This window comes from Dermochelys coriacea, chromosome 1 (assembly GCF_009764565.3).
Source record: "Dermochelys coriacea isolate rDerCor1 chromosome 1, rDerCor1.pri.v4, whole genome shotgun sequence".
NCBI classification, from domain to species: Eukaryota; Metazoa; Chordata; order Testudines; family Dermochelyidae; genus Dermochelys; species Dermochelys coriacea.
Genome location: NC_050068.2, coordinates 147936826 through 147962868, shown reverse-complemented (window position 1 = coordinate 147962868; position 26043 = coordinate 147936826). Strand labels below are relative to the sequence as shown.

Genomic DNA, 26043 nt, shown 5'->3' with positions numbered 1-26043 from the left:
CAAAGACACCATAATAGAGGCTCAACTTAAATGTATACCCCAAATTAAAAAAAACACAGTAAAAAAACTAAAAAAGAGCCAACCTGCCTTAACAACCATGTAAAAGAAGCAGTGAGAGATAAAAAGACATCTTTTAAAAAGTGGAAGTCAGATACTAGTAAGGTAAATAGAAAGGAGCATAAACACTGCCAAATTAAATGTAAAAATGTAATAAGAAAAAAGCCAAAAAGGAGTTTGAAGAACAGCTAGCCAAAAACTCAAAAGGTAATAAAATGTTTTTTAAGTACACCAGAAGCAGGAAGCCTGCTAAACAACCAATGGGGCCCCTAGATGATCGAGATACAAAAGGAGCACTTAAAGACGATAAAGTCATCACAGAGAAACTAAATTAATTCTTTGCTTCAGTCTTCACAGCTGAGGATGTTAGGGAGATTCCCAAACCTGAGCCGTCTTTTGTAGGTGACGAATCTGAGGAATTGTCACAGATTGAATTGTCACTAGAGGAGGTTTTGGAATTAATTGAGAAACTTAACAGAAACAAATCACCGGGACCAGATGGCATTCACCCAAGAGTTCTGAAAGAACTCAAATGTGAAATTGCAGAACTATTAACTATGTAACCTGTCCTTTAAATCAGCTACTGTAGCCAATGACTGGAAGATAGCTAATGTAACACCAATATTTAAGAAGGGCTCTTGCGGTGATCCTGGCAATTACAGACCGATAAGTCTAATGACAGCATTGGATAAATTAGTTGAAACAATCGTAAAGGTAAAGTAGTAAATAGTAAAGAATAAAATTGTCGGACACATATAAGAACATAAATTGTTGTGCAAAAGTCAACATGGTTTCTGTAAAGGGAGATCATGTCTTACTAATCTATTCGAGTTCTTTGAGGGGGTCAACAAACATGTGGACAAGGGGGATCCAGTGGACATATTGTACTTAGATTTCCAGAAAGTCTTTGACAAGGTCCCTCAACAAAGGGTCTTATGTAAATTAAGTTGTCATGGGATAAGAGGGAAGATCCTTTCATGGATTGAGAACTGATTAAAAGATAGGGAACAAAGGGTAGGAATAAATGGTAAATTTTCAGAATGGTGAGGGGTAACTAGTGGTGTTCCCCAAGGATCAGTCCTAGGACCAATCCTATTCAACTTATTCATAAATGATCTGGAGAAAGAGGTAAACAGTGAGGTGGCAAAGTTTGCAGATGATACTAAATGGCTCAAGATAGTTTAAGACCAAAGCAGACTGTGAAGAGCTTCAAAAAGATCCCACAAAACTAAGTGATTGGGCAACAAAATGGCAAATGAAATTTAATGTGGATAAATGTAAAGTAATGCACATTTGAAAATATAACCCCAACTATACATACAATATGATGGGGGCTAATTTAGCTACAACTAATCAGGAGAAAGATCTTGGAGTCATTGTGGATAGTTCTTTGAAGACGTCCACGTGGTGTGCAGTGGCAGTCAAAAAAGCAAACGGGATGTTTGGAATCATTAAAAAAGGGAGAGAGAATAAGATGGAGAATACTTATTGCCCTTATGTAAATCCATGGTATGCCCACATCTTGAATATTGCGTACAGATGTGGTCCCCTCATCTCAAAAAAAATATACTGGCATTAGAAAACGTTCAGAAAAGGGGAACTAAAATTATTAGGGTTTTGGAACGGGTCCCATCTGAGGAGAGATTAAAGAGGCTAGGACTTTTGAATTTGGAAAAGAGGAGACTAAGGGGGGCTATGATAGTGGTATATAAAATCATGATTGGTGTGGAGAAAGTGAATAAGAAAAAGTTATTTACTTGTTCCCATAATATAAGAACTAGGGGTCACCAAATGAAATTAATGGGTAGCAGGTTTAAAACAAATAAAAGGAAGTTCTTCTTCACTCAGTGCACAGTCAACCTGTGGAACTCCTTGCCTGAGGAGATTGCGAAGGCTAGGATTATAACAGGGTTTAAAAGAGAACTGGATAAATTCAAGGAGGTTAAGTCCATTAATGGCTATTAGCCAGGATGGGCAAGGAATGGTGTCTCTAGCCTCTGTTTGTCAGAGGGTGGAGATGGATGGCAGGAGAGAGATCACTAGATCATTACCTGTTAGGTTCACTCCCTCTGGGGCACCTGGCCTGGCCACTGTCAGTAGACAGGATACTGGGCTGGATGGACCTTTGGTCTGACCCAGTATGGCCATTCTTATGTTCTTATGTTATCCACATGAGCCAAAGTAAGGAAATAAGTAATTAAGTACCAGATGATTAACCGATCAACCAGAGGACTCAGCTCCTCCGCTGAAGATGGTTAAAAGAGAGACAGGAGAGAAGGAGGAAGACTAGAAGGGTAAAGCAGCCCAGATTTTCAGAGAGGTGCGATCTCCCCCACCTGCCCTGTAGCTTGGTGGTAAAGGCTTGGTGAAAAGCCATATGCTGTGGGGAACAAATACTTGTAAATAAAGCACATGGTACTGAACTTGCCACTGGTGGTGTGAGGACTGTTTGCAGCAAGCAATCCAGGGAGAGGGCGTCCAGCCTTGTGATACTGAGTTCATAATTTTTAATAATTTTAATGTTATTTAGCTCTCAGACCTTCTTTTGTCATCCATCCTAAAACAGCATAGCCCTTCCTCTGTTGTGTTTTACTTTACTGAAGGTGTTTGATTCAGGGCTGGAGGTGGATAATCAAACTCCCCTTGTATTTCTTCAAAACTCAGATAAATCCTTGGAACAATTGACTCACGGGTTATTGATTCTTTTATCCCACCTATGCACAGATCTCTACACCTTATTCCCAGGGTTGAACTCTTCATGCTCCCAGATTAGGGTCACTGGATGTGGAAATAACTCATTTTTCCCTCCACTGAATCTCATATGTCCATTGTAACCTGGAGGATCTTATGAGATGGAGGTGGGCAGAAATGACCCTTACTGGGCACAAGGCAGAATGCTGGATGCCTCCCCATCTTCTTCCTGCTGTTCAGCTGCGCTTTCATAGAAAATGTATTAAGTACTTTCTTTTTTCCACAAATTCCCTCCTCCAACCAGGGGAAACCTTTTATAGAGTGATCTTATGCCTTCAGACAAAAACCCAATATGGTTACAGAAGCCCTTCAAAATACTTTAAAAATAATCTACTTTGAAGGAAACCTTTAAAGAAGGGTCTGTTGGCTAACATTTTTGAAAAGATTTTGCAGTTCTTTGATCCTCCTCATCTGAACTAGCTGGCTCAGTGGTTCCTGGGTAGTAAAGTCTCTGATACAGAGCTAATCCCTACATGTTTTTGTAGGATGTGCGAGCATTGCCAGTGGAGTGTGACAGGGCCTGTTCCCCTTTTGTTTGTGATCTCCTCACGTCTGTCTTCTGTTCACTCTGGGCCCCCCTTTACACTGCCATCGCTCCTTGTCCAACAGTATGTGTACCCAGGGGATACACAAAGGTCTTCCAGAGGGTACATCAACTCATCTAGATATTTGCCTAGTTTTACAACAGGGTACATAAAAACACCAGCAAAGTCAGTACAAACTAAAATTTCATACAGACAAAATGAGAAAGTAAGCAATTTTTCAGTAATAGTGTGTTGTGACATTTTGGATTTTTATGTCTGATTTTGCAAGCAAGTAGTGTTTATGTGAGGTGAAACTTTGGGGTACACAAGGCAACCTTTCTAGACTACTGTATCCCTTTCAGGAATCTGATTGAGACTCTCTGGGCTAGAGAATAAGAATGTATAGATAAGAGAGAAACAAACTCTGAGCAGGTATGTTTATTTACTAGCACACAGAGTGGTTTAAATGAGAGCCAAAGGTGAAATCTTGAATAAGTTCTGCTAAAAGAAATTGCCTTTCCTCATTCAAAATGTATTTTTAAATGTCCACATTCAAGTGAAAGCATCAATTATCATGTGTAAACTTTCTGTGAGGAATGGATGTTTTTTGTGTACTGCTTTTGGGTTACTCGGTAATAAATCAGCAATGCCTGCATTACAAAGGTCCCCTTTACTTCCTCTTTAATGAACTATCTCTGAAATCTTTTTGACTGCTAGTATTTTATTTGTCCCATATGATATTTAATGAGCTGAAGACTAGCTCAGAAGAGCCAGATGAATGATCAGTGTTTATCCCACATTTAAATGTTTTAAATGTGACCAGTGTTTATCCCACATTTAAATGTTTTCTTTTCTGGGACTAGAAAGTGACCCAATGTATCAAATGCATAGCTTTTGATTGTTTGCTTAGATAATAATTTAAAGAGACTCCATTACCTGAGCTCTCTCTGGCTGTCAAGCTCTGATGTAATAAGGCATGCACCACTAAGATTTTCTTTGGGTATGATAACTTATTCTTGATAAAACAAAATAATAGAGCTGTTTTGAAAAATTGTTGTTTTCTGAAGAAGAAAAATAAAGACTTGGACTTTTTGGCAAAAATTTGAAAACTGAAATATTTTAGCCAAAAATATGTTGAGGTACCTCATAGGGGTTGCAGTTTGGGTGTCTCATGTTTTCATTCTCCTCTATAGATTAGATCCCTGGCTGGACTACATTTCTCATGCTGTACCCCAGTAAGGGAACCTGGCCCACAAAGGAGACTGGGGACATGAAGCAACTGAACCACACTTCCTATGAGACATTGTGGCAACATATCCAAATAAATACATTTTGATTTTCAATTGTTTGGTTTTTGCACACAAAAAAAAGAACATTTTCTGTGGAGAGCAGATACTTTTGCCTCCAAAAAATGCATTTATTTGAAACTCCAGTTTCTTGGGGGATGAGGGGAGGTGTTTTGTTTTTAATGGAAAATTTCCAAACCATCCGCCCCCACCCCTCAATAAGGCACAAACAACCCTCTCCCCCCCCCACACACCTTTGGATAGTGTAAAAATCAAAACCTTGATAGTTAATTTAAAATATTTTTGTTGCTCCCCACAGTTATTAGTGACATGAATACGCTGCCTTTACTTTTTATGGGTCTGATTTGTATTTATGAGAGGGACATCAGTTATGTTTCAAATGCATTCATCCTCGAACCTCATTGGGACAGTTAGGAGCTGTAGGTAGCCACCCAAATGTGGTGTAGCCTTTAAATACTCCGCATTTCAAGTTGTACGGTTTAATATGATCCAGATCTTGCCTTGCATAACATATGTAATTTGTGTTACTGCTCCTTTCCCCCCTCCTCCCAGCCTTGGCCCATCCTTGGTTCGTCCTCTGGTTGTACCTGGTCTCTTTGGATTCTATTTCGTTATTTACATTACCTTCCCCTACTTCCTCCCTCTCATGTACTCAATCATTCCTTTTCCCACATCCATTCATTTTCTGTCTTCTCCTCCAGGCTGGAGCAAGGGATGCTGGAAGGATTTTCTTCCCCTTCTCCAAGCCTGGGGGAATTCACAGGAGGATCTACAATCCTTCTTCCAGGCTAAAGGAGAGACACTCCTGGGAGGATTTTTACTCTACATGTTTGTGATGGGGCATTGCTCTGCTCCAGCCCAGAGAGGCAATGACATTGTGGAATCAACCCTATCATGGGTGCTCTCTGGCAGCTTCCTCCATCTGATTATGCCTTTGCTTTCAGACCATTCAGGAAATTCTCAACCCACCAAGAGAAAATGGCCTCTGACTTTTAAATATAATGGGGGCAGCCTTTGGGAAAAATACTAAGAGGCCTGGCTCTGTGCTAGTTTTAAGCAATACAGGTTTCTTATTAACAAAGCACAGAACATTTTCCCCCCCAAAGCTTTGCATGTTTTAGGGTTAGGTCTCCGTGTCACATCACCAGGATATTTCCTTGTGCCTTTGTGGGCCAATCTGACCTTGGCCAAACCTCATTATCATAGCTTCCAATTATCATTAGCCCTTTCAAAACTACATTTCCTCCCAAATAAGGGCACATCTAATCCTTATTCTAATAACTAACATGAAGATGTGAGAAAGTTTTTTGTGAGCAGCCATGCACTCTACGGGTATATGTCTTACCTGGTCAAGAAAGTATAGCATAACCATTGATTACCACTTGTAATTAATCTTAAAATGAAGAATAAGATTCTAGAAGTCCCCATAGGACATCTCATCAAAAATGCTAGCTTGATTTGGCTTGGTATGAATGAATGAGAACTGTTTCTTTCTCATCAATGTGACCCTGTTTGAGTATTCTTTACATCATTATTGAGACAAAAAGCTGACATTTCTGGCTACATATGCATCAGGACCTATGCTATGTCCTACCAACCGTTATTTGTTCTCTTTTAATAAACCAAATTTAGTTACAGCTGAAAATTGTTGTTTGCAATGAGAAATGTTACTTAAATATTTCAGTAACTGCTTTTTTAAAAAAACCTTAATCTTGAATAAGTTTTTTTTTTTACATTTGTTTTTCACTAGTTGAAAAGATCCAGAGCCAGTGGGACGAAGTACAGGGACACCTTCAAAGCCGCAGGCAGCAGCTAAATGAAATGTTAAAGGATTCAACACAATGGTTGGAAGCCAAACAAGAAGCTGAGCAGGTTCTAGAACGGGCCAAAGTCAAGCTTGAGTCGTGGAAGGAGATTTCCTACACTGTGGAAGCTCTGAAAAAGCAGAACACCGAACTTAAGGTTATTATTGAAGATAGAGAATTTGTATTAAAGATTAATAATCAAAATATTGAAATGTCCGATAAAAATGTTTCTACTTGATTTGATGAAAAAATACTTGCAAGGTTGGGTAACTTGGACCAAAAAATGTAGCCACAAACCAGGTGATTCTCCCTCCACTCCTGCTAATAAAAAAATTTATCAGCTACTAAATTCTAAATTCTAAAAATGACATCACATAAACCTCTCCACCACAATAGGCTCTAATTAGCAGAGAGACCAAGGGCTGGGTGATACTGGAGAATGCTCTTTCACCAGTCTTTCACTCTTTGAATTGCTGCTAACTAGTTGTATCTGTTCTTTTGGGACAGTAGGCAAAATGTGTGGGTTTGTTTGTTTGTTTTTTAAGTCTTTTAGCTGTACATTTGAGGGCAGGTCATGGATGGTTCTAGCAATATTCCCATAAATAAGTATAGAGAGCATCTGCTCAAACTGGTAATATCTAGCTTTCTGGTAAAAGCTTAATCCCCTTAGTCCCCCCACGTAACCACCCCCCCCACACACACACTTTTTAAATTGTCCTGGTCCACATGAATAGAAGATTTCACTTTCCAGAAATGTCAGTCTAGCTAACATTAACATCCATTGTTTTTAATCAATCTCTCCCATCCTATACTTTAGAAGTATATAAATGGCTTTTAATTTGCCCTGCGGAAGTACGAAAAGTACGAAAACACCAGAAATCCTTCATTTTCTTGTTTGTTTTAGGGCTAGTAACTGGTTGTTTTCTCATTTGAGATTTTGCCTTAAGGGTCATCGCCTGACATGGATGGATTATTATAAAGACAATCACTCATTAATGTATTAGAAAGAATTAGAGATTATGTACACTACTGTCATTCAGCAGAGAGGAGACACATTTGTCATTGTCTCTTTCTGGAGATAGAATGCTGACCAGTGTTTGGCTTACAAATAAGCCTCAAAGTAAGTTTCCTAACTGCAAAGGTGTAAGGAAGGAGGGAAAAATTAGGTGAACAAGTTCTAAGTAATTATTTTTTAACATTCTCCATCTCAAATACAAAGTACTCAGGCAATTAAGACTAATGAAAACAGCTATTTTACAAATAGAATGCCATATTTTTCATTTCTTTCAAGCATTTCTTACAAGCACCTCCTTCTATTAGACTTACAGAATTACCTTTATAAGAAGTTTACATATCTTAATACAAAATTTAATTTAAATACTTCCTTTACAGGACTCTGCCCTTAGAATATAAATCTTTAACTCAAACTGGTAAATACAAAACTGTAATATCTATATGAAAATTACAAAATATATGTATCTATAGGTGTTCATGCATATACTTGCGTATAAATAGAACTTGATGGAAAAACTGTTCCTGCCCTGCAATCATTTTTGATATTTCAGATTGTTTCTCTGTTCCAAATCAGGATGAAATATGAGACCTTTGTCTCTCTCTTTCTGGGGTAAAATTTTCAATCTTCCTCACCTCCTCCTTCCCAAGAATAGCCCAGTCATGACGGCAGTCAGCCGGGATGCAAGACACTCAAATTCTAGGCCCTGCTTTGAATATTCAGTAGGATGTTCTGGGCTGCTGGGTTTTTTTTTTTTCTCTCTCTCTCTGTCTCTCTCCCTCCCTCTCTCTCATTTTGGCCAGAAATTCCATCCTGGACTTGAGAAACTTTCAAGATGAAAGTTTTTCATCAAAATTGATGCATTACAACTAAAAGTTTAGTTGATGAAGCTGCATATTCTGATGAAAAATTTGTTTTGTCAAAAAATTCCCCATCAGCTCTGTATACATGAGTGTATGAGAGAACATCTAATAATCTCATCCATTCCTTCAATAGAACAAAAAAGAGAAAAACTCCACTAGTGCTAGCTGTGAATCAAAACCTGGATCTTGAATAACCCTGAAATTTGGAGCATTCAGTGTCCAGACCTGGAACTAAATTTTGCATCTTGATCCCGGATCTACAAATGTTCTGAAATGTGTTATAGTTGCTTTATGAAAACCTGTCAGATCATCAAAACCGCAGTTGGCCCTTGCTTTACTTTGTGCTCCCCACATGCTGATATAATTGCCTGAGGCTTTACAGCCTCAGGCAGTGCCAGTCACTTTAGTTCACTTTCATTTGTTTGGTTTTGCTTGTCCTCCTTCCCACAAGAGAAAGGAAATTCACCTCTGGCTGAGAGAGGGTCATTCTGTTCCCTTCCCCCTCTTTCTCATCCCCCAGTCTTTGGATGAGAAATCTTTGTCTGCCTTGTGATTCCTATTGTGTCAAATCCTGCTAAAAGCCTCTCAGATGTGACAGCAATAGCTGTTTTGTGCTTGGCTGAGCTAAGTGTACATGAATTCAAAAGAAAACTGAAATCTTGTTTGAGCTTAGCTGATTTTTAGATTTCTTTCATAAAATAGCATCTGAATTGAAGGATCTAGAAATAGAGCTGGTCTTCAAAATGAATGCTTTCAAATCTTCTGTGTCCTAACATGCACATGTATTTTGATATCCTACGCCTGAGTGTTTTTAGAATATACACAATCTCTTGTGTTTGCAGTTTTAATAGATTCGTTATTCTTTACACTGAGTAAAATTCAAATGCTTCAGTGCATTCACGTGCGGGGAAATAAGCAGCTAAGCCTGGGGCATACCCAGACCCCACAGAGTGCAGATCCATCCAGTCCAGATCTATGAGGAGTTTGGTGTCAAGGAATCTGGTCAGCTAGAGTTCCCGCCTGGCTCAGCTATCCCATTTCTTGGGCATGATCCAAAATCCACTGAAGTCAATTGAAAGATTCCCTTTGATTTCAGTGAGCTTTGGATCCAACCTCTTAGTGGAGATTGTTCCTACCAAGGACGAAAATGAACTGCATTGGGGACATTACATGGGGAAGTACACAGGCATGCAGTAATATTGCTTTTACTATGCTAACGTATATCCCAAACCTATAATTAGTTCTGGATTTGCCCCTGTGATTGATGCCCTTTTAAAATTTCCAGTTGCAAGAGTTTTTTTAATATAGTTCCTAATTAAAAATTAGTCTTACTTAAGAGTCTTAAGTTAGTTCATAGTTAACTGTTTTGCGACTTACTCAAAATGAATGTCCATTCACAATGTCTGTGGCTTTCCATTCAAGAGTAATATCCCAGGAACTGGGTTTAGGTATGGGAGAGTCCAAAACATGGTAAATTGGCAACGCTTTTTCACTAGAATTCAAAAAATTATCCTATTTTTTAATTGTTCTATGATGAATGTAAGCTTTGTTAGCCTAGCAGGTTGAACTAATAGTGTATATCTAATGAAAGCAGTAGCAATCTTGGCAGACAGACCAAAGTTTTAATTGAATAAATATGGAGACTAGTTTTGTTTTCTCTCTAGAAAGTGGTTCCTTTCAATCAGGGTTGATAAGGAAGTATGAGGAATCTTGTTCAGCTAATACCCATGTTCAACCTATGTCCTTAAAGACAATATAAAATCATTTGAAGATGACACAGAGATTGGGGGAGTGATAAATAATGACGAGAACAGGTCACTGATACACTGAAACGTGCCTCATCAAGAATAGTGGTGGATTTTCTATCACTGGCAATTTTTAAATCAAGATTGGATGTTTTCCTAAAAGACAAGCTTTACCAATTATTCTAGGGAAGTTCTATGGCTTCTGTTACATAGGTGGTCAGATTAGATCAGAACAGCCATACTGGGTCAGACCAAAGGTCTATCTAGCCCAGTATTCTGTCTTCCTACAGTGGCCAATGCCAGGTGCCCCAGAGGGAATGAACAGAACAGGTAATCATCAAGCAATCCATCCCTTGTCGCTCATTCCCAGCTTCTGGCAAACACAGACTAGGGACACCATCCCTGCCCATCCTTGCTAATAGCCATTGATGGAGCTATCCTCCATGAATTCATCTAGTTCTTTTTTGAACCCTGTTAGTGTCTTGGCCTTCACAACATCCTCTGGCAAAGAGCTCCACAGGTTGACTATGCATTGTATGAAGAAATACTTCCTTTTGTTTGTTTTAAACCTTCTGCCTATTAATTTAATTTGGTGTCCCCCTAGTTCTGAGAAGGAGGAAATAACACTTCTTTACTTTTACATTTACTTTTTCCATATCAGTCATGATTTTAAACCTCAATCATATCCCCCCTTAGTCATCTCTTTTCCAAGCTCAAAAGTCTCAGTCTTATTAACTTCCCTCATATGGAAGCTTTTCCATACCTCTAATAATTTTTCTTGCCTTTTTCTGTACCTTTTCCAATTCCAGTATCTCTTTTTTGGTGCACGCAGTATTCAAGCTGTGGGCGTACCATGGAGTTATATAGAGAGAATGATATTTTCTGTCTTTTTATCTATCCCTTTCTTAATGATTCCCAACATTGTTACTTTTTTTTTGGCTGCTGCTGCACACTGAGTGGATGTTTTCAGAGAACTATCCACAATGACTCCAAGATCTTTCTTGAGTGGTAACAACTAAATTTGATCCCATCATTTTATATGTATAGTTTGGATTATGTTTTCCAGTGTGCATTACTTTCATCATAATGCTTCCTTCTGGCCTTGGAATTTACAAATCTATGAATTGCTTGGCAAGCTGGATGCAAGAAAATATGCATTTTTAGTGAGGCCAAATGTAAAGACATGCATCCAGGAACAAAGATCGCAGGCCATACTTACAGGATTGGGGACTCTGTCCCGGGAAACAATGACTCTGAAAGGATGTTGATTAATTGCAAAGAGTTCAGAGAAGAGCCCCAAGAAGTGAGCTGTAGCTCACGAAAGCTTATGCTCAAATAAATTTGTTAGTCTCTCAGGTGCCACAAGTACTCCTTTTCTTTTTAAGAACAATTAAAAGATTGGAAAATAAGCCTTATAATGATAGACTCAACAAGCTCTATTTGTTTATCTTAACAAAGAAAAAGGTAAGGGGTGATCTGATCATAGAACAGAAGTATCTACATGTTAATTACAATAACGAAGGGGTCTTCAGTCTAGAAGACAAAAGTATAATAATCTAGTGCCTGGAAGATGAAGCTAGACATACTCAGACTAGAAATAAGGCAAAAAGTTTTACCAGTGAGGGTAACAATTGTAACAATTTACTGAAGGTTGTGGTGGATTCTCCATCATTGGAAGGTCTGAAGTCATGGTTGAATGTTTTTGTTTTATTAATTTCTAAATAGTTTTTCTGGTTCAAATAGGAGTTAATTCAGTGAAGTCTGGTGGTCAGTTGTACAAGGGGTAGACTAAATGATAATAGTAGTCCTTTCTGGTTTTGTAATCTATTCTGTTGATAAAACCTGAGACTTTGATGCCTGTTACTGGTATTGCCGGCATTCATTGTTATATTTTTAAATTAATAGTAAAAGAGAACAAATACCCTCTTTATTCTTGCTCTTTGTACAACAAATGGTATAAACACATTTGGTTAGAAAACTAGCTAGAAATCCTATATAAGGCATTAGTTTTACTTTTTGAATGGGATTTTCAAAAGTTTAAAAAAGAGACTCAGTTTGCTCCCTGTTTGGCTCAAGCGAGAGATAATCTGCTCCTCCTCTATTCCAGTAGAAGTTTACTTGCCCTTCAATACTATCTTAGGTAGGGTGACCATACATCCTGTTTTGGTTGGAACAGTCCCTTTTTTAAACCCTGTCCGAGCCATCCTGACTTTTTTGGCAAAAGTGGACATGTGTCCCTTTTGCTCTTGCCGACTTGATCAGTTGGCAAGAGCAAACGGGACAAATGCCCACCTTTGTCAAACAAGTGGAGTACGGTGCAGAGGAATGTGCGATGTGGGTGAGTGGTGATGTCAGCCCCTTGTGGGGGGGAGAGGCAGGGCTCTCGTGTGGGAGGGGTAGCAGGATTCCAGTAACAGCCTCTTGCAGGTTTGGGGGAGGCAGGGTTCCAGCAACCCCAGCCTGGGGGTGGGGAGGGCTCGTGAAAGTGGCTCAGGCCAGCCCCGCACAATGTCCCGTTTTACCTTTGGGAAATATGGTCACTCTAATTTTAAGTGAGAGGGCCAATGTGTGGGAGGGCAGCTAGTGCCACGGCTATTCCCCTGCCTGCCCACTTCCAATTCACCGGTGCAGGAAATGTAGTAGCAGTCCCACTGAGGCTGCTTTCCTACCAGGGACTCACCGGCAAAGTAGCCTTAGCCTCCCTTACTCCCTGCACAGTGCCTCAGGCAAGGGACAGTCTTGCCTTTAGTCATATACTGTGTGCAACAGTTACCTTGCCACTTGCTTTATAATGTCACCCTTAACTGTTTTGCTGCCACCTAATATTAGAGATATGGACTAACTACATAAGGTGAAAGAAATATACTCTTAGTGTTGTTTTATGGATTATTCCAGAGTTCACAATGTACAATTCTAAGTGCAGTGGAATATTATAGGGATGATGCCCGCAGCTGCACAAACACTGAAATAGAGGACCAATGATGAATGGTTATACCTCTCTAGACCAGCTAAATAGCTGATAACATCCAGAGAAGGGGTGGGCAGTGGGTCTGCTTTTCCGGACCTGGGTTACATAAATATTTAATACAGAAAGTGACATGCTCCAAATTGGATGGTGCTGTACATACATATTGCTGTATCTGTGCACAGTTTATTTTACTCCACTGGGTAATGCATGAATAGAAAGAAAGGCCCAGTCTCATTTCCTTACTTGTTTTTAATTAAGGACCCTTAATTGCCTAGATTTTCCCACTAATAACATAGCAAGTAGTGTCTTCTAATTAAATAAAATTAAAAATATACATAAGCAGCATGATTAATGCGCATCCCTAACTCTTTAAGCCTTTTAATAAAGCTAGCAAATTCAAGAGGTGACACAGATGAAATAAGAAGAATGCTTTACAAATGTCATAATGAAATTAAGGTAATAAAGCACTTTTTTGTTTCTACTTATTCCAAAGTAGAAGGAAGAGAAATGGGGCTTGAAAGAAAAAAAGAAGAAAGAAATAGTATTCCATTAGTTCAATTATAAAAATTCATTACATCTAGTCATGTAAGACAGAAAATAATGGGACTGTATTAGGTTGGACAATAAACCTTTCACTATAACACTTTGCTCTCGGTCCCTGTGAAAAGTATAGAGTAGGTGCAATGACTTAAGCGTGCACTCTTCAAAGTTGTTGAAAAGATTAAATACTCATTTCCAGTAAACTGGAAAATGCAAATTGTTTCCTCAAACAGAATCCCCCATACTCTTCATTTATGTTCTGAATGATATTGTTCTTTGGTAATGTCAGGAACTTAATAGATTAGTCTTGAAGTTAATGGCAAGAATCGTAGCATTGTAATGGGTCTGTCAGCATTTCCATTAAAAAGCCTGCTTTGGAGGGGTTTATAAGGTCATTTAAATTCACAGGGAACTAGCAAAAGGTACGCATTTTCCAAGTGAAAGTTTACAGGCCATTAGTCCACAACGTGGACAGACTGTTTTTGTATCTATAAAGGAAATGTAAAATATTCTACTACAATATTTTTGGTTGGAAAATGGCAACTATGTACATATGATAGCTAGTGCTTTATAACATTGTTCTACTGGAAAAATATTTTCCAAAAAGAATAAAGTATGAGCATGGTGAAATTCTTACAAATGTACAATAGATGGACAAAGTCTGCAGCAAAAAATGAAGGGAAAAAAAAAAGCCCACATATAAGATATCTAAAGAACAATTACAAATAATAACAATAAGTCCAGGCGAGAGCATAGTTCAAGTGTGGTCTGAGCTTTGGAGTAGCCCCACTAACTGAAAAGGAGGACTTGTGGCACCTTAGAGAATAACAAATTTATTTGAGCAAGGCTCCCCAGGGCTTTGCCAGAGCCGCATGTATCTGGTTGGCTTGGCTGTGTCTTCTCCCCAGTGAATGCCACCTGTTTGGGGGGATACAGTGGACCTGGAATTGTAGTAGTGTTTGGTCCTATGCTCTGGGTAATGTACGTGGAAGCAGGTAAGACCTGGGGCTGAATCCAGCCCACAGTATTTAAAATAATGAGGTATTCTGACTTCTTGATAATGCGTAGTCATGGGTGAGTGAATTAAGAAAAAATGCCCAGGCAATGTTTCAGATAACATTGAAAAGTAGCCTGAACCTTCACTCATCGTTCAATACAACTTTTTGAAGGTTCAAAAAAAATTGATTATTAGGCTCCTCTTTCCGCTATCTACCAGCCACAGCCTTTTACCTGTTTACCTGTGCAAACCAAGTTCTCTTTGTGGAGGCAGGTAGTTACGTTGTTGCCCTTCTGGTTTCTAAGGACAGATCACCTTCAGAATAGTAGGATGTAGGCCTGGTTTACACTAGGCGGGGGGAATCGATCTAAGTTACACAACTTCAGCTACGTGAATAACATAGCTGAAGTCTGTGTACTTAAATCTACTCACCACGGTGTCTTCACTGCGGTGAGTCAACGGCTGCCGCTCCCCTGTCGACTCTGCCTGCGCCTTTCACACCAATGGAGTACAGGACTCAATGGGAGAGCGCTCGGGGGTCAATTTATCATGTCTAGACAAGACGCGATAAATCAACCCCCTCTGGATCAATCGCTGCCCACCAGTTCGGCAGGTAGTTTTGTAACCTCTCACCTGGCCAAGATAGATTCTCTGCTGCTCTGAAATGCAGAATTTAGATGAAGAGAGATCTACCATTTTCCTGAATTTTATAATCTTATGACATCCTTTGAGTCTTATATTATAGAGACATCCCAAAATGCCAGTATACCTTAAAGAAATAAGAGAAGCTCTCCTAACAGGCAACATATTAGATCCATACTTGAAGTAGAGCAAAGACTACTTCCTTTAGAGGAGCCCTAATATGGGGGCCACATCCTGGAATTCTCCTCTTCCCAAGTCAGAGGAACCTACAGTGCTTAAAGCAGATAAGAGGAGCTAAAGCTTTTTTCTGTGGATGGAAGAAACTAGCCCCAGTAGGGAGTCCCTTAAAGGTTCAGATAAGTATCAAAACTTTTGTAAGCTTATCCAGAATGAACCTGCAAACTTTAAAGTGAGCAATTGCTACACTCTGTTTGTTTATTTAACTTGACATTCAGACTTCTTTCGATCATGCATCAGTCTTGACAAAATAGCTTACTAATGATTAGCTTTGTGTGAAGACTCTATTAGTTTAATCAAAACCAGATTTCCACATGAACATCACTTTGGGGGAAAGGAAAATCTATATTCATGGAGGATTTTCCTATTTGAAAAAGAAGTTATTTTCTGCAGAAAGTTTCTAATTTATACAGCCAGCTACTGATTCTAATAATCCTTCCATGAGAAGAAAAGGAGTACTTGTGGCACCTTAGAGACTCACAGATTTATTTGAACATAAGCTTTCGTGAGCTACAGCTCCCTTCATTGGATGCTGTAGCTCAGGAAAGCTTATGCTCAAATAAATTTGTGAGTTTCTAAGGTGCCACAAGTACTCCTTTTCTTTTTGCGGATACAGACTAACACAGCTGCTACTCTGAAACCTTCCATGAGAGTTTTTGGCAAATTATAATGTGCTTTTGCACTCACATTGTCAAAGATGGTTGGTAACCTATATATTTGTCTAGCCCTAAGAACTGATCATCTGTATTGTTACTGCTATTTGATTACAAATAATGGAGGAGACATGGATGCACACAGTATTTTACAGATGTTGGTTATGACAAGCAGACAAACAAGAAAAGCATATGGAATTTGGTTTCCATTGCAACCAATTCATCAATCTCCTGATCTGCTTTTCTAATGAGGAAGGAATTGTTAGTTAGCAGATCTAGATAAAAATTAAAATGAACACAGAATTATGTTCAAAATTGTAAATGCTTTCTTAAAACTATTTCCAGAAAAATTGGGAAAGGTAATGGCATTATAATAACTTACTGTTAGGTTTAACAATATTCTAGTATTTTGATGTATGCAAGTTTAGTACTGACCCAGTAGGTGGCACTAATTACATAAACAAATCATTCTTAATAAAGTGAAAAAATTCAACAGACATGTTATTTGTCCAAGCGTTGGTATTATGTCATATTGTAAAAAAAAAAAAAATAGGTTTGGCAGTATATTATTTTACTATGCTCTTTTTCTTGTCTCCCCAGCATAATGAATTCACCATCACAGAGACAAAAATAGTCAGCATGCACAATAATTTATTCAACTATTTATTTCTGAGAAAGAACTATTATGATTCCATTCTCTAGTTTAACAATTTTGGCTGCCACATTTTATCTTGCACTGAAGATTTTATTGGTTAGTCCTGTCAGCCACTTGTTGGTAGTACTGCAGTCTTCTTGTGTCCCATAACTTTAAAAAAAAAAAAAAAAAAAAAGCTCTGACCCTAACAATCAGCAGATGTGACAGAGGCTGTTTTTGTTATTACCAGCAATGAGAAGATTCTCTCTCTCTTTTTTTTAAATCAGGAAAGTTTTAAAGGTTTAAAGGTTCATCTACTTTTCAAATATTCAAGGTATATTTTTAAGGGAAGGTGAGATTCATTCTTTTGTTTTGTTTGTTTTTTTCCCCTCTAGCAATTTTCAAAAGAGCTGCGGCAGTGGCAAATACATGTGGATGTGGCGAATGACATGGCACTTAAGCTTCTCCGTGATTATTCAACAGATGACACCAGAAAAGTAGAACTGATGACAGATAACATTAATACCAGTTGGGCTACCATTAATAAGAGGTACAATGCCATTTTTAGCACTAACACTGTTGTTAGGCTTCACTGAATTGCATTGATCTACTTTAACATTTAATGTAGTTGTTTTTTTTCTGTAGGTGCTTATCTTTTAAATGACATTTGGGGCAACCACTCTGACATGAAACATTATCATTTGCCAGTTTTACATATTAACCATTTTTCTAATTAACTTTAGTTAATTCATTGTGTTTCATAAAGTTCCATAGATATTTAAATTAAGAGAGTTTTTTAGTTTTCTCAGCATCTTAATCTCTATACAATTGTAGACAGTGCCATAAATTGAACATGAAAATGACACATCTTACTGAAATATAATTCACAGTAGAAGCATTATACTATATCTATGAGAAGAACCTACAGCCAAGATTTTTGTATTTTATTTTTTTTAAGATTAGAGTGTTGATTAAACCATTCAGGATTATATTTTGTAGTCTCTCAATATTTAGTATAGATACCAGTTCATTACTAAAAGCTATGTTTATAGGTTGCCACTAAGTATGAATCATCCAGTATAAAATCTATACAGGAAATTTTTTGCAGGATAAAAATGATTTTATTTAAATCGGTAAAACTCAGATTCACAGGTTTATATTGCTGTACATTAAATGGGATACATAAAAAAATAGATTTAGAGCTACTTTAACTGACTTAATATCTAGGATTAAGTTTTATATCTTATAACCAAAACTGAATGAGTTTTTAAAATGTTTTTAATTAAAGTTCATGAACAAGGTCAGCAAAGAAAACTTACTTAAATATGCAACATATTTAGGAAATTTGCTTGCATAGTAAAGCTACTTAAATCAGCAGTGACTAGAGGAATTCATTCCCTTTTTCTCTTTACTGCTTTTTTAATTAATTTGGTATTCATATGCCTCCACAACAGTTCATTTTAACAGCATTTCTGTTTGCAACAGAACTATTCCCACTTTAGCTCCAACTGAAGCACAAAAAAGATAGTATTGATGGCCTCTTAGCAGTATTGTAATCTGAAAGGTTTGCTGGGGCGAAGTACCATAGCTAAACTGTGAAATGTATTTTAAAAGTAAAGAGAATTTCTGTCGGCATTTCTGACCTTACTGTTGATGGTAGCCTTCTTCCTGAAAAGACGCATGTCTTGTGATTGATGTGCTCTGAGAAAGCTGTAAAACCATACAACTTGGTCTCATTATGTCCCTAGTGTTCGGGGCAGGGGGATGCTTGGGACTCCATGAGAAGGGCTAGATGTCTGAGGTTTGGTCCAGAAAAGGAGGAAGTGAAATTGGTAGATGATGAGGAAGCAAATGGAAGAATTGGAGGGGATTATATCAATGCTCTGAATTAGGGAATTCTCACACTTGTGACAGATTCACAATTCTGAGGTCTTGCTAGATCCAGGGCTGCTACTCAATGCTCAGGTAGCAGCGGTAGCCAATAGTCCTTTTGACAAGTAGAGGTTTAAAAAAAAAATACTGATGTGGCCATTTCTTTTGGAGGCATCGATGCTCCTGGCCACAAGACTAGACTACTGTAATGTGATTTACATATAGCTGCACCATGAGACTACTCAGAAGCTGAAGGTGGCACAGAATGTGGTTGCCCACTTACAAAGTGGAGCTTTGTGTTCAGCACATAACTGCTGTGGTCTGAGAGCTGCATGAACAGCCGGTTGGTTTCTGAATGCAGTTCCAGCTGTTGCTTTTAGCCTATGAAGACCTAAATGGTTTAGTACCTGGCAACCTGACAGTCACTTTCACAATATGAGATGACTAGTTTAAAGCTGCAAAGACGTGATTACAAAAGAAAATAAATACATAAAAATAACAGTTAGGCAAAATTTTGCAAATGTGGAGGGTCCCTGAAACAGTGGAATTGCCAGTAGTGTATGGAGGCAGCAAACTACTAAGGAATTGTAAATTGTTAGCTCCTCATGGCAAAGACCTAATATGCAATTAGGAACTGTCAGAGGGCAGAATTAAATTTACACAGGCTACTCTAAATGTGGTGTTTCCTAGCTTTCAAATATGCCACTTTGCAACCTAAACATCTTTTTATTGAATGTAATTTATTTTTTGTGTGCAATTTTCCTTGTTTTTAAGTTTAAAAAATGGCATTATATGCAACTGTAACAACCACTGTAATGACAGGTTTCAGAGTAGCAGCCGTGTTAGTCTGTATTCGCAAAAAGAAAAGGAGTACTTGTGGCACCTTAGAGACTAACAAATTTATTAGAGCATAAGCTTTCGTGAGCTACAGCTCACTTCATCCGATGCATTTGGTGGAAAAAACAGAGGAGAGATTTATATACACATACACAGAGAACATGAAACAATGGGTTTATCATACACACTGTAAGGAGAGTGATCACTTAAGATAAGCCATCACCAACAGCAGGGGGGGGAAAGGAGGAAAACCTTTCATGGTGACAAGCAGGTAGGCTAATTCCAGCAGTTAACAAGAATATCAGAGGAACAGTGGGGGGTGGGGTGGGAGGGAGAAATACAATGGGGAAATAGTTTTACTTTGTGTAATGACTCATCCATTCCCAGTTTCTACAGATGGACATCATACCGAAAGGACTGAAGGTAAAAAAATCCATTACAATCTACATACCACACAGACTATGCTGACAGCTTGTGCCACACACTCTCAAGGAAACTGCGGAACCACCTGATCAACATCCTCTATAGCAAACAGGGAAAGATTAAGAATGAGCTCTCAAAACTGGATACTCTCATAAAGAACCAACCTTCCACACAAACTTCCTCGTGGCTGGACTTTACAAAAACTAGACAAGCCATTTACAAAACACACTTTGATTCTCTACAAAAGAAAAAGGACACTAAGCTATCTAAACTACTATATGCCACAAGGGGCCACAACAATGGTTCCCGTAACCCACCCAGCAATATTGGTAATCTATCCAACTATACTCTTAGCCCAGTGGAAGAATCTGTCCTATCTCGGGGCCTCTCCTTTTGCCCCTCCACCCCCACGAACATGATACAGTTCTGTGGTGACCTAGAATCCTATTTTCGACGTCTCAGACTCAAGGAATATTTCCAACACACCTCTGACCAACATATTAACCCACAAAGACCTTCCTGCCAACACTACAAAAAGAAGGATTCTGGGTGGACTCCTCCTGAAGGTCAAAACAGCAGCCTGGATTTCTACATAGACTGCTTCCGCCGATGTGCACGAGCTGAAATTGTGGAAAAGCAGCATCGCTTACCCCATAACCTCAGCCATGCAGAACACAGTGCCATCCACAGCCTCAGAAACAACTCTGACATCATAATCAAAAAGGCTGACAAAGGAGGTGCTGTCGTCATCATTAATAGGTCAGAGTATGAACAAGAGGCTACTAGGCAGCTCTCCAACACCACTTTCTACAAGCCATTACCCTCTGATCCCACTGAGAGTTACCAAAAGAAACTACAGCATTTGCTCAAGAAACTCCCTGAAAAAGCACAGGAACAAATCCGCACAGACACACCCCTGGAGCCCCGACCTGGGGTATTCTATCTGCTACCCAAGATCCATAAACCTGGAAATCCTGGACGCCCCATCATCTCAGGCATTGGTACCCTGACAGCAGGATTGTCTGGCTATGTAGACTCCCTCCTCAGGCCCTTCGTTACCAGCACTCCCAGCTATCTTCGAGACACCACCGATTTCCTGAGGAAACTACAGTCCATTGGTGATCTTCCTAAAAACACCATCCTAGCCACTATGGATGTAGAAGCCCTCTACACCAACATTCCACACAAAGATGGACTACAAGCCATCAGGAACAGTATCCCCGATACTGTCACGGCTAACCTGGTGGCAGAACTTTGTGACTTTGTCCTGACCCATAACTATTTCACATTTGGGGACAATGTATACCTTCAAATCAGCGGCACTGCGATGGGTACCCGCATGGCCCCACAGTATGCCAACATTTTTATGGCTGACTTAGAACAACGCTTCCTCAGCTCTCGTCCCCTAATGCCCCTACTCTACTTGCGCTACATTGATGACAACGTCATCATCTGGACCCATGGAAAAGAAGCTCTTGAGGAATTCCACCATGATTTCAACAATTTCCATCCCACCATCAACCTCAGCCTGGACCAGTCCACACAAGAGATCCACTTCCTGGACACTATGGTGCTAAAAAAGCGATGGTCACATAAACACCACCCTATATCGGAAACCTACTGACCGCTATTCCTACCTACATGCCTCTAGCTTTCATCCAGATCATACCACTTGATCCATTGTCTACAGCCAAGCGCTACGATATAACCGCATTTGCTCCAACCCCTCAGACAGAGACAAACACCTACAAGATCTCTATCATGCATTCCTACAACTACAATACCCACCTGCTGAAGTGAAGAAACAGATTGACAGAGCCAGAAGAGTACCCAGAAGTCACCTACTACAGGACAGGCCCAACAAAGAAAACAACAGAACGCCACTAGCCATCACCTTCAGCCCCCAACTAAAACCTCTCCAACGCATCATCAAGGATCTACAACCTATCCTGAAGGACGAGCCATCGCTCTCTCAGATCTTGGGAGACAGACCATTCCTTGCTTACAGACAGCCCCCCAATCTGAAGCAAATACTCACCAGCAACCACACACCACACAACAGAACCAGTAACCCAGGAACCTATCCTTGCAACAAAGCCCGTTGCCAACTCTGTCCACATATCTATTCAGGGGATACCATCATAGGGCCTAATCACATCAGCCACACTATCAGAGGCTCCTTCACCTGCGCAACTACCAATGTGATATATGCCATCATGTGCCAGCAATGCCCCTCTGCCATGTACATTGGCCAAACTGGACAGTCTCTACGTAAAAGAATGAATGGACACAAATCAGACGTCAAGAATTATAACACTCAAAAACCAGTTGGAGAACACTTCAATCTCTCTGGTCACTCGATCACAGACCTAAGAGTGGCTATACTTCAACAAAAAAGCTTCAAAAACAGACTCCAACGAGAGACTGCTGAATTGGAATTAATTTGCAAACTGGATACAATTAACTTAGGCTTGAATAGAGACTGGGAATGGATGAGTCATTACACAAAGTAAAACTATTTCCCCATGGTATTTCTCCCTCCCACCCCACCCCCCACTGTTCCTCTGATATTCTTGTTAACTGCTGGAATTAGCCTACCTGCTTGTCACCATGAAAGGTTTTCCTCCTTTCCCCCCCCTTCTGTTGGTGATGGCTTATCTTAAGTGATCACTCTCCTTACAGTGTGTATGATAAACCCATTGTTTCATGTTCTCTGTGTGTGTGTATATAAATCTCTCCTCTGTTTTTTCCACCAAATGCATCCGATGAAGTGAGCTGTAGCTCACGAAAGCTTATGCTCTAATAAATTTGTTAGTCTCTAAGGTGCCACAAGTACTCCTTTTCTTTTTGCGAACCACTGTAATGGTGTTTGGCTCAGTTCCACCCGCATTCGATGTCAAAATGAAATACCAGTCAAACTAGATTGTACAGATGTTCAAAACACAATACTGCATGTTCTGTTGGGTTTTGACAGACTCCTCAGGCATGGCTCCCCTTAAGCAGGACAGACCCGCCCTACACCCATGAACTGAACGGGATCAAGCCCCAAGCAGATGCCTAGGAGCAGAGCTCCAGCTCCCAGAGTGGCATCAGAATCTGAGCTATTGTTTTTTAAAAAATTGCTTCCAGCCTTCACGGTTGTGAAGAAAATCTGGAAAATGTGAGCCAGATGTAACTGATGTCACAATGTCTGCCTGAATTAACAGACAGCCTCTACCAGAGGGATGAGCAGCAGCCACTAGAGCATAAGCTTCCAAATACCTGTAAATCAAAACAGATATTAGCAGCTGTTAAACCGAATTAAGAATGTCCACCTAAGGAGGTTTCACCAATTTGACTGAATACATTTAGAAACCAGTTTAGTTAAATTAATGCAATTTTTGTATGTAATCAGGGCCATAGGTAACCTAATTATAAGTGTCATTTCTGCTTCCCTGGTAGTAGTAATAATAAAAATAATAATATGAAGTTTGCATGGGGGGAGGTCTGCAAGTCAGTCCTGCAGGCCATGGAACCAAGCTTTGTGAGGGGCTTTTAGTGTTCCAGTGCACAGCTGAGAAATTCTCATTGTGTCTTCTACCTGCCCCCAGACCTCTCTTGGATGGGAAACTCAAGGCAAAAGAAATATGGAAAATACTCCAGCCTCTCCACTGGCTGTATCATATTTCCACAGCTTCATTTTTAATAGGGAATCCCCTTAAATGGGGATTTGGGGCTGCATAATTCCTGTCATCAAGGGGGAGGAACACAGGGCCTGCACTCAGATGGTCTTGACCTTCTCCCAATCTCTCAGGATCCTTGACCTATTATATGGGGTGGAAAACCCTGTCCATCTCTAAAAGCACAATTGGCAAAACCTCACAGAGATTTCCTTCCATTAGCTCTGTCGTGGGAGGGGCGAATCACTAACTGCCAGTTCCACTGGGGAAAATCATCAGATTTGTTCAGTACATTTAACATAAGCACTGGAGTTTTTTTCTTTCCAAGAAAGCTTTCAAATTGTTGCATGGAGAAAAATAAGAGCAACTCTATTTTAAGGGTAGGGGCATAATTTACTTTGGGAATACAAAGGTGAAGAATATGCTATTTCTCCATCACTGGCCTCCTGAAGGTCCAGATGCTCTAGTCTGGTGCATGTGCATTGATTTCATGTTTTTTTTTCCTGAAGAAACTGTTTTATGGATAAAGTATTGGTCTTGTGAGTCAGTGAGCTGATATTGGCTTAGAAATTTATCTAAAAAAATAACAGTCCTGGATTAGTCTGATTGCACTTTAGGGATATCTAAGTTGACGCTTACATATTCAAGCTCTTGTAAAATGCCTGAGCAACAAGGGAAAATGCACCAGCTGCAAATTTTTGATTTATTTTGCTTTGAAACTTTATTTTAATGGGGGTTATTACTTTGGGGGTTATTACCATCTAAAATGAATTTTCATAGGGAAAGAAAAAAGAAGTAAAAATGGAATGGTTGGTATGGTTGTGAGTTGTTTTCTACAAAGTGAACATTGATGGCAACATTGTGGGTCAGTGGGAGTGATGTGAGCCACCCTGTCCACAAACCATAGGTTGATAAAACAAGAAACAGGCAAGCACCAGTAAAAATGCTACTCTGTCTGCTGGTGATAGTTCCACCAAAGCAAGCATTTTGATCATTAAGGCAACATCTGCCAGTTTGTATTTTGTTTTGCTTAGCTAGATTTGCAACTGATTGTTTACCCTTTGCTTTACCATGTTGTTTTATAACATTGAACCATAATGAAAATGACATTCTGACTCTTATAATAGTCAAGTTTGTTAGCATTTGATGGGTGCTTCCCTTTTGAGTAACTTGTTTTTTGGTAGTAGCTGAAAAGATGCACTAGCAGCATACGTGCTGATTAGTTGGGCAAGAGCCAGATTGACTTGTAAACATGTGTCTTACTTGTCTCTTTCAGAGCATTAACTATCCCAGAAATAACTGTATTATTTACTAAAAGGCAATTAAGGAGAAAGTGCTCTGTGCTCCCTGAATTAGCAACAACAAATCAAGCAACTGAACCAAAATATACTCTTGAAAAAAAGATGGAATGTAGGGAGCAACCATCAAAAATATTCTGGATGTAAAAATGCATATTATAGTACTATAGGGGTGTTTCTTGAGTTAGACTAATTTTCTTCACTGTTTTTTCTTTGTTTGGACATTAATATAGGCTCTGATTCTGTATTTAACTTTAAGCACGTTTATTCTCTAACGATCCATTCAAGCACGTGCTTTTCTTTAAGTTCCATCAGTTTCAGTGGGAAGTTAAGCAGATACTTATGTCTGCTGAATTGGGGCCCAAGTGAGGAAATTAGTTACACTTGGTCAGCACTGGAGTTACTCAGAAGATACAGTAGAAACAAAACTGTCCTACTGAGTTAGAGTTCTGTACATCTATAATGTACCACATATCTTCAAATATATGTCTTTTCCAGATGATCATGCATCTAGGTTTCGTGGAAGTCTGATAAATTAGGTGATATGGCAGTGGTGTTATACATTCTGGCCCACTTCAGATGCTTTTCTGACCCTTATGACAGAGTCTGCAGAATGAAAGCTTCCATCCAAAATAAAGTAACTTTCTAGCCTAGCCCTTATCTATGGAAGGGATGAAAAACCAATGCACAGTTGTCGTCTTTAGTCTGCAGACAACTTGGAACAACAGCTCTAAGTTCTGTTAGCTGTCACTATTCATCTCCATAAGGTTGTTAACTCCTATAAATATGAAACTTTAAAGGCTAGATTTTCAAATAAATTAGGTACACAAGTATGCAACAGATTTGCACAATTACCTTATTGTGCATGTAAATTGTGTAATTGCGTGTGCAAATAGCCAAACAAAAGGCAGAAATAGTGGTGGTACAAAAAGCACCATGCACATCTTTTCATCTACTGATGCTGAATATGACTGTAAGTGAAGTTCCTGAATAAGGGCTATACTCTAATCTTGCTCTTTGTGAAAATCTCTTATTGTTAGCAGTGGGAGGTCTGTTGTGGATCAAGAATATATTTGATCCAAAAATAGTAAACTTGGCCTTTTTATAATTCAAACTGTAATTTCTTTCTCTTCACAAAGTGGTTTATACCCCTTCTTATCAGGTCCTCAGAAACCAGATATGTGAAATATTTGGCTTGTGCATTGCTGCTCCTTAGGAC

General features: G+C 39.2%; 1 protein-coding gene across 11 annotated transcripts in view; it reads left to right on the top strand.

Moving 5' to 3' along the window:
* Nucleotides 1–26043, top strand: part of DMD (dystrophin) — a 1935994-nt gene that overhangs the window by 1482928 nt on the left and 427023 nt on the right. For all 11 annotated transcript variants that reach the window (XM_043505382.1, XM_043505371.1, XM_043505378.1 and 8 more), the window contains 2 exons: nucleotides 6390–6601; nucleotides 17131–17285. In XM_043505382.1, coding sequence (XP_043361317.1) covers nucleotides 6390–6601; nucleotides 17131–17285 — 367 coding nt within the window. The remainder of the gene's footprint in view (nucleotides 1–6389; nucleotides 6602–17130; nucleotides 17286–26043) is intronic.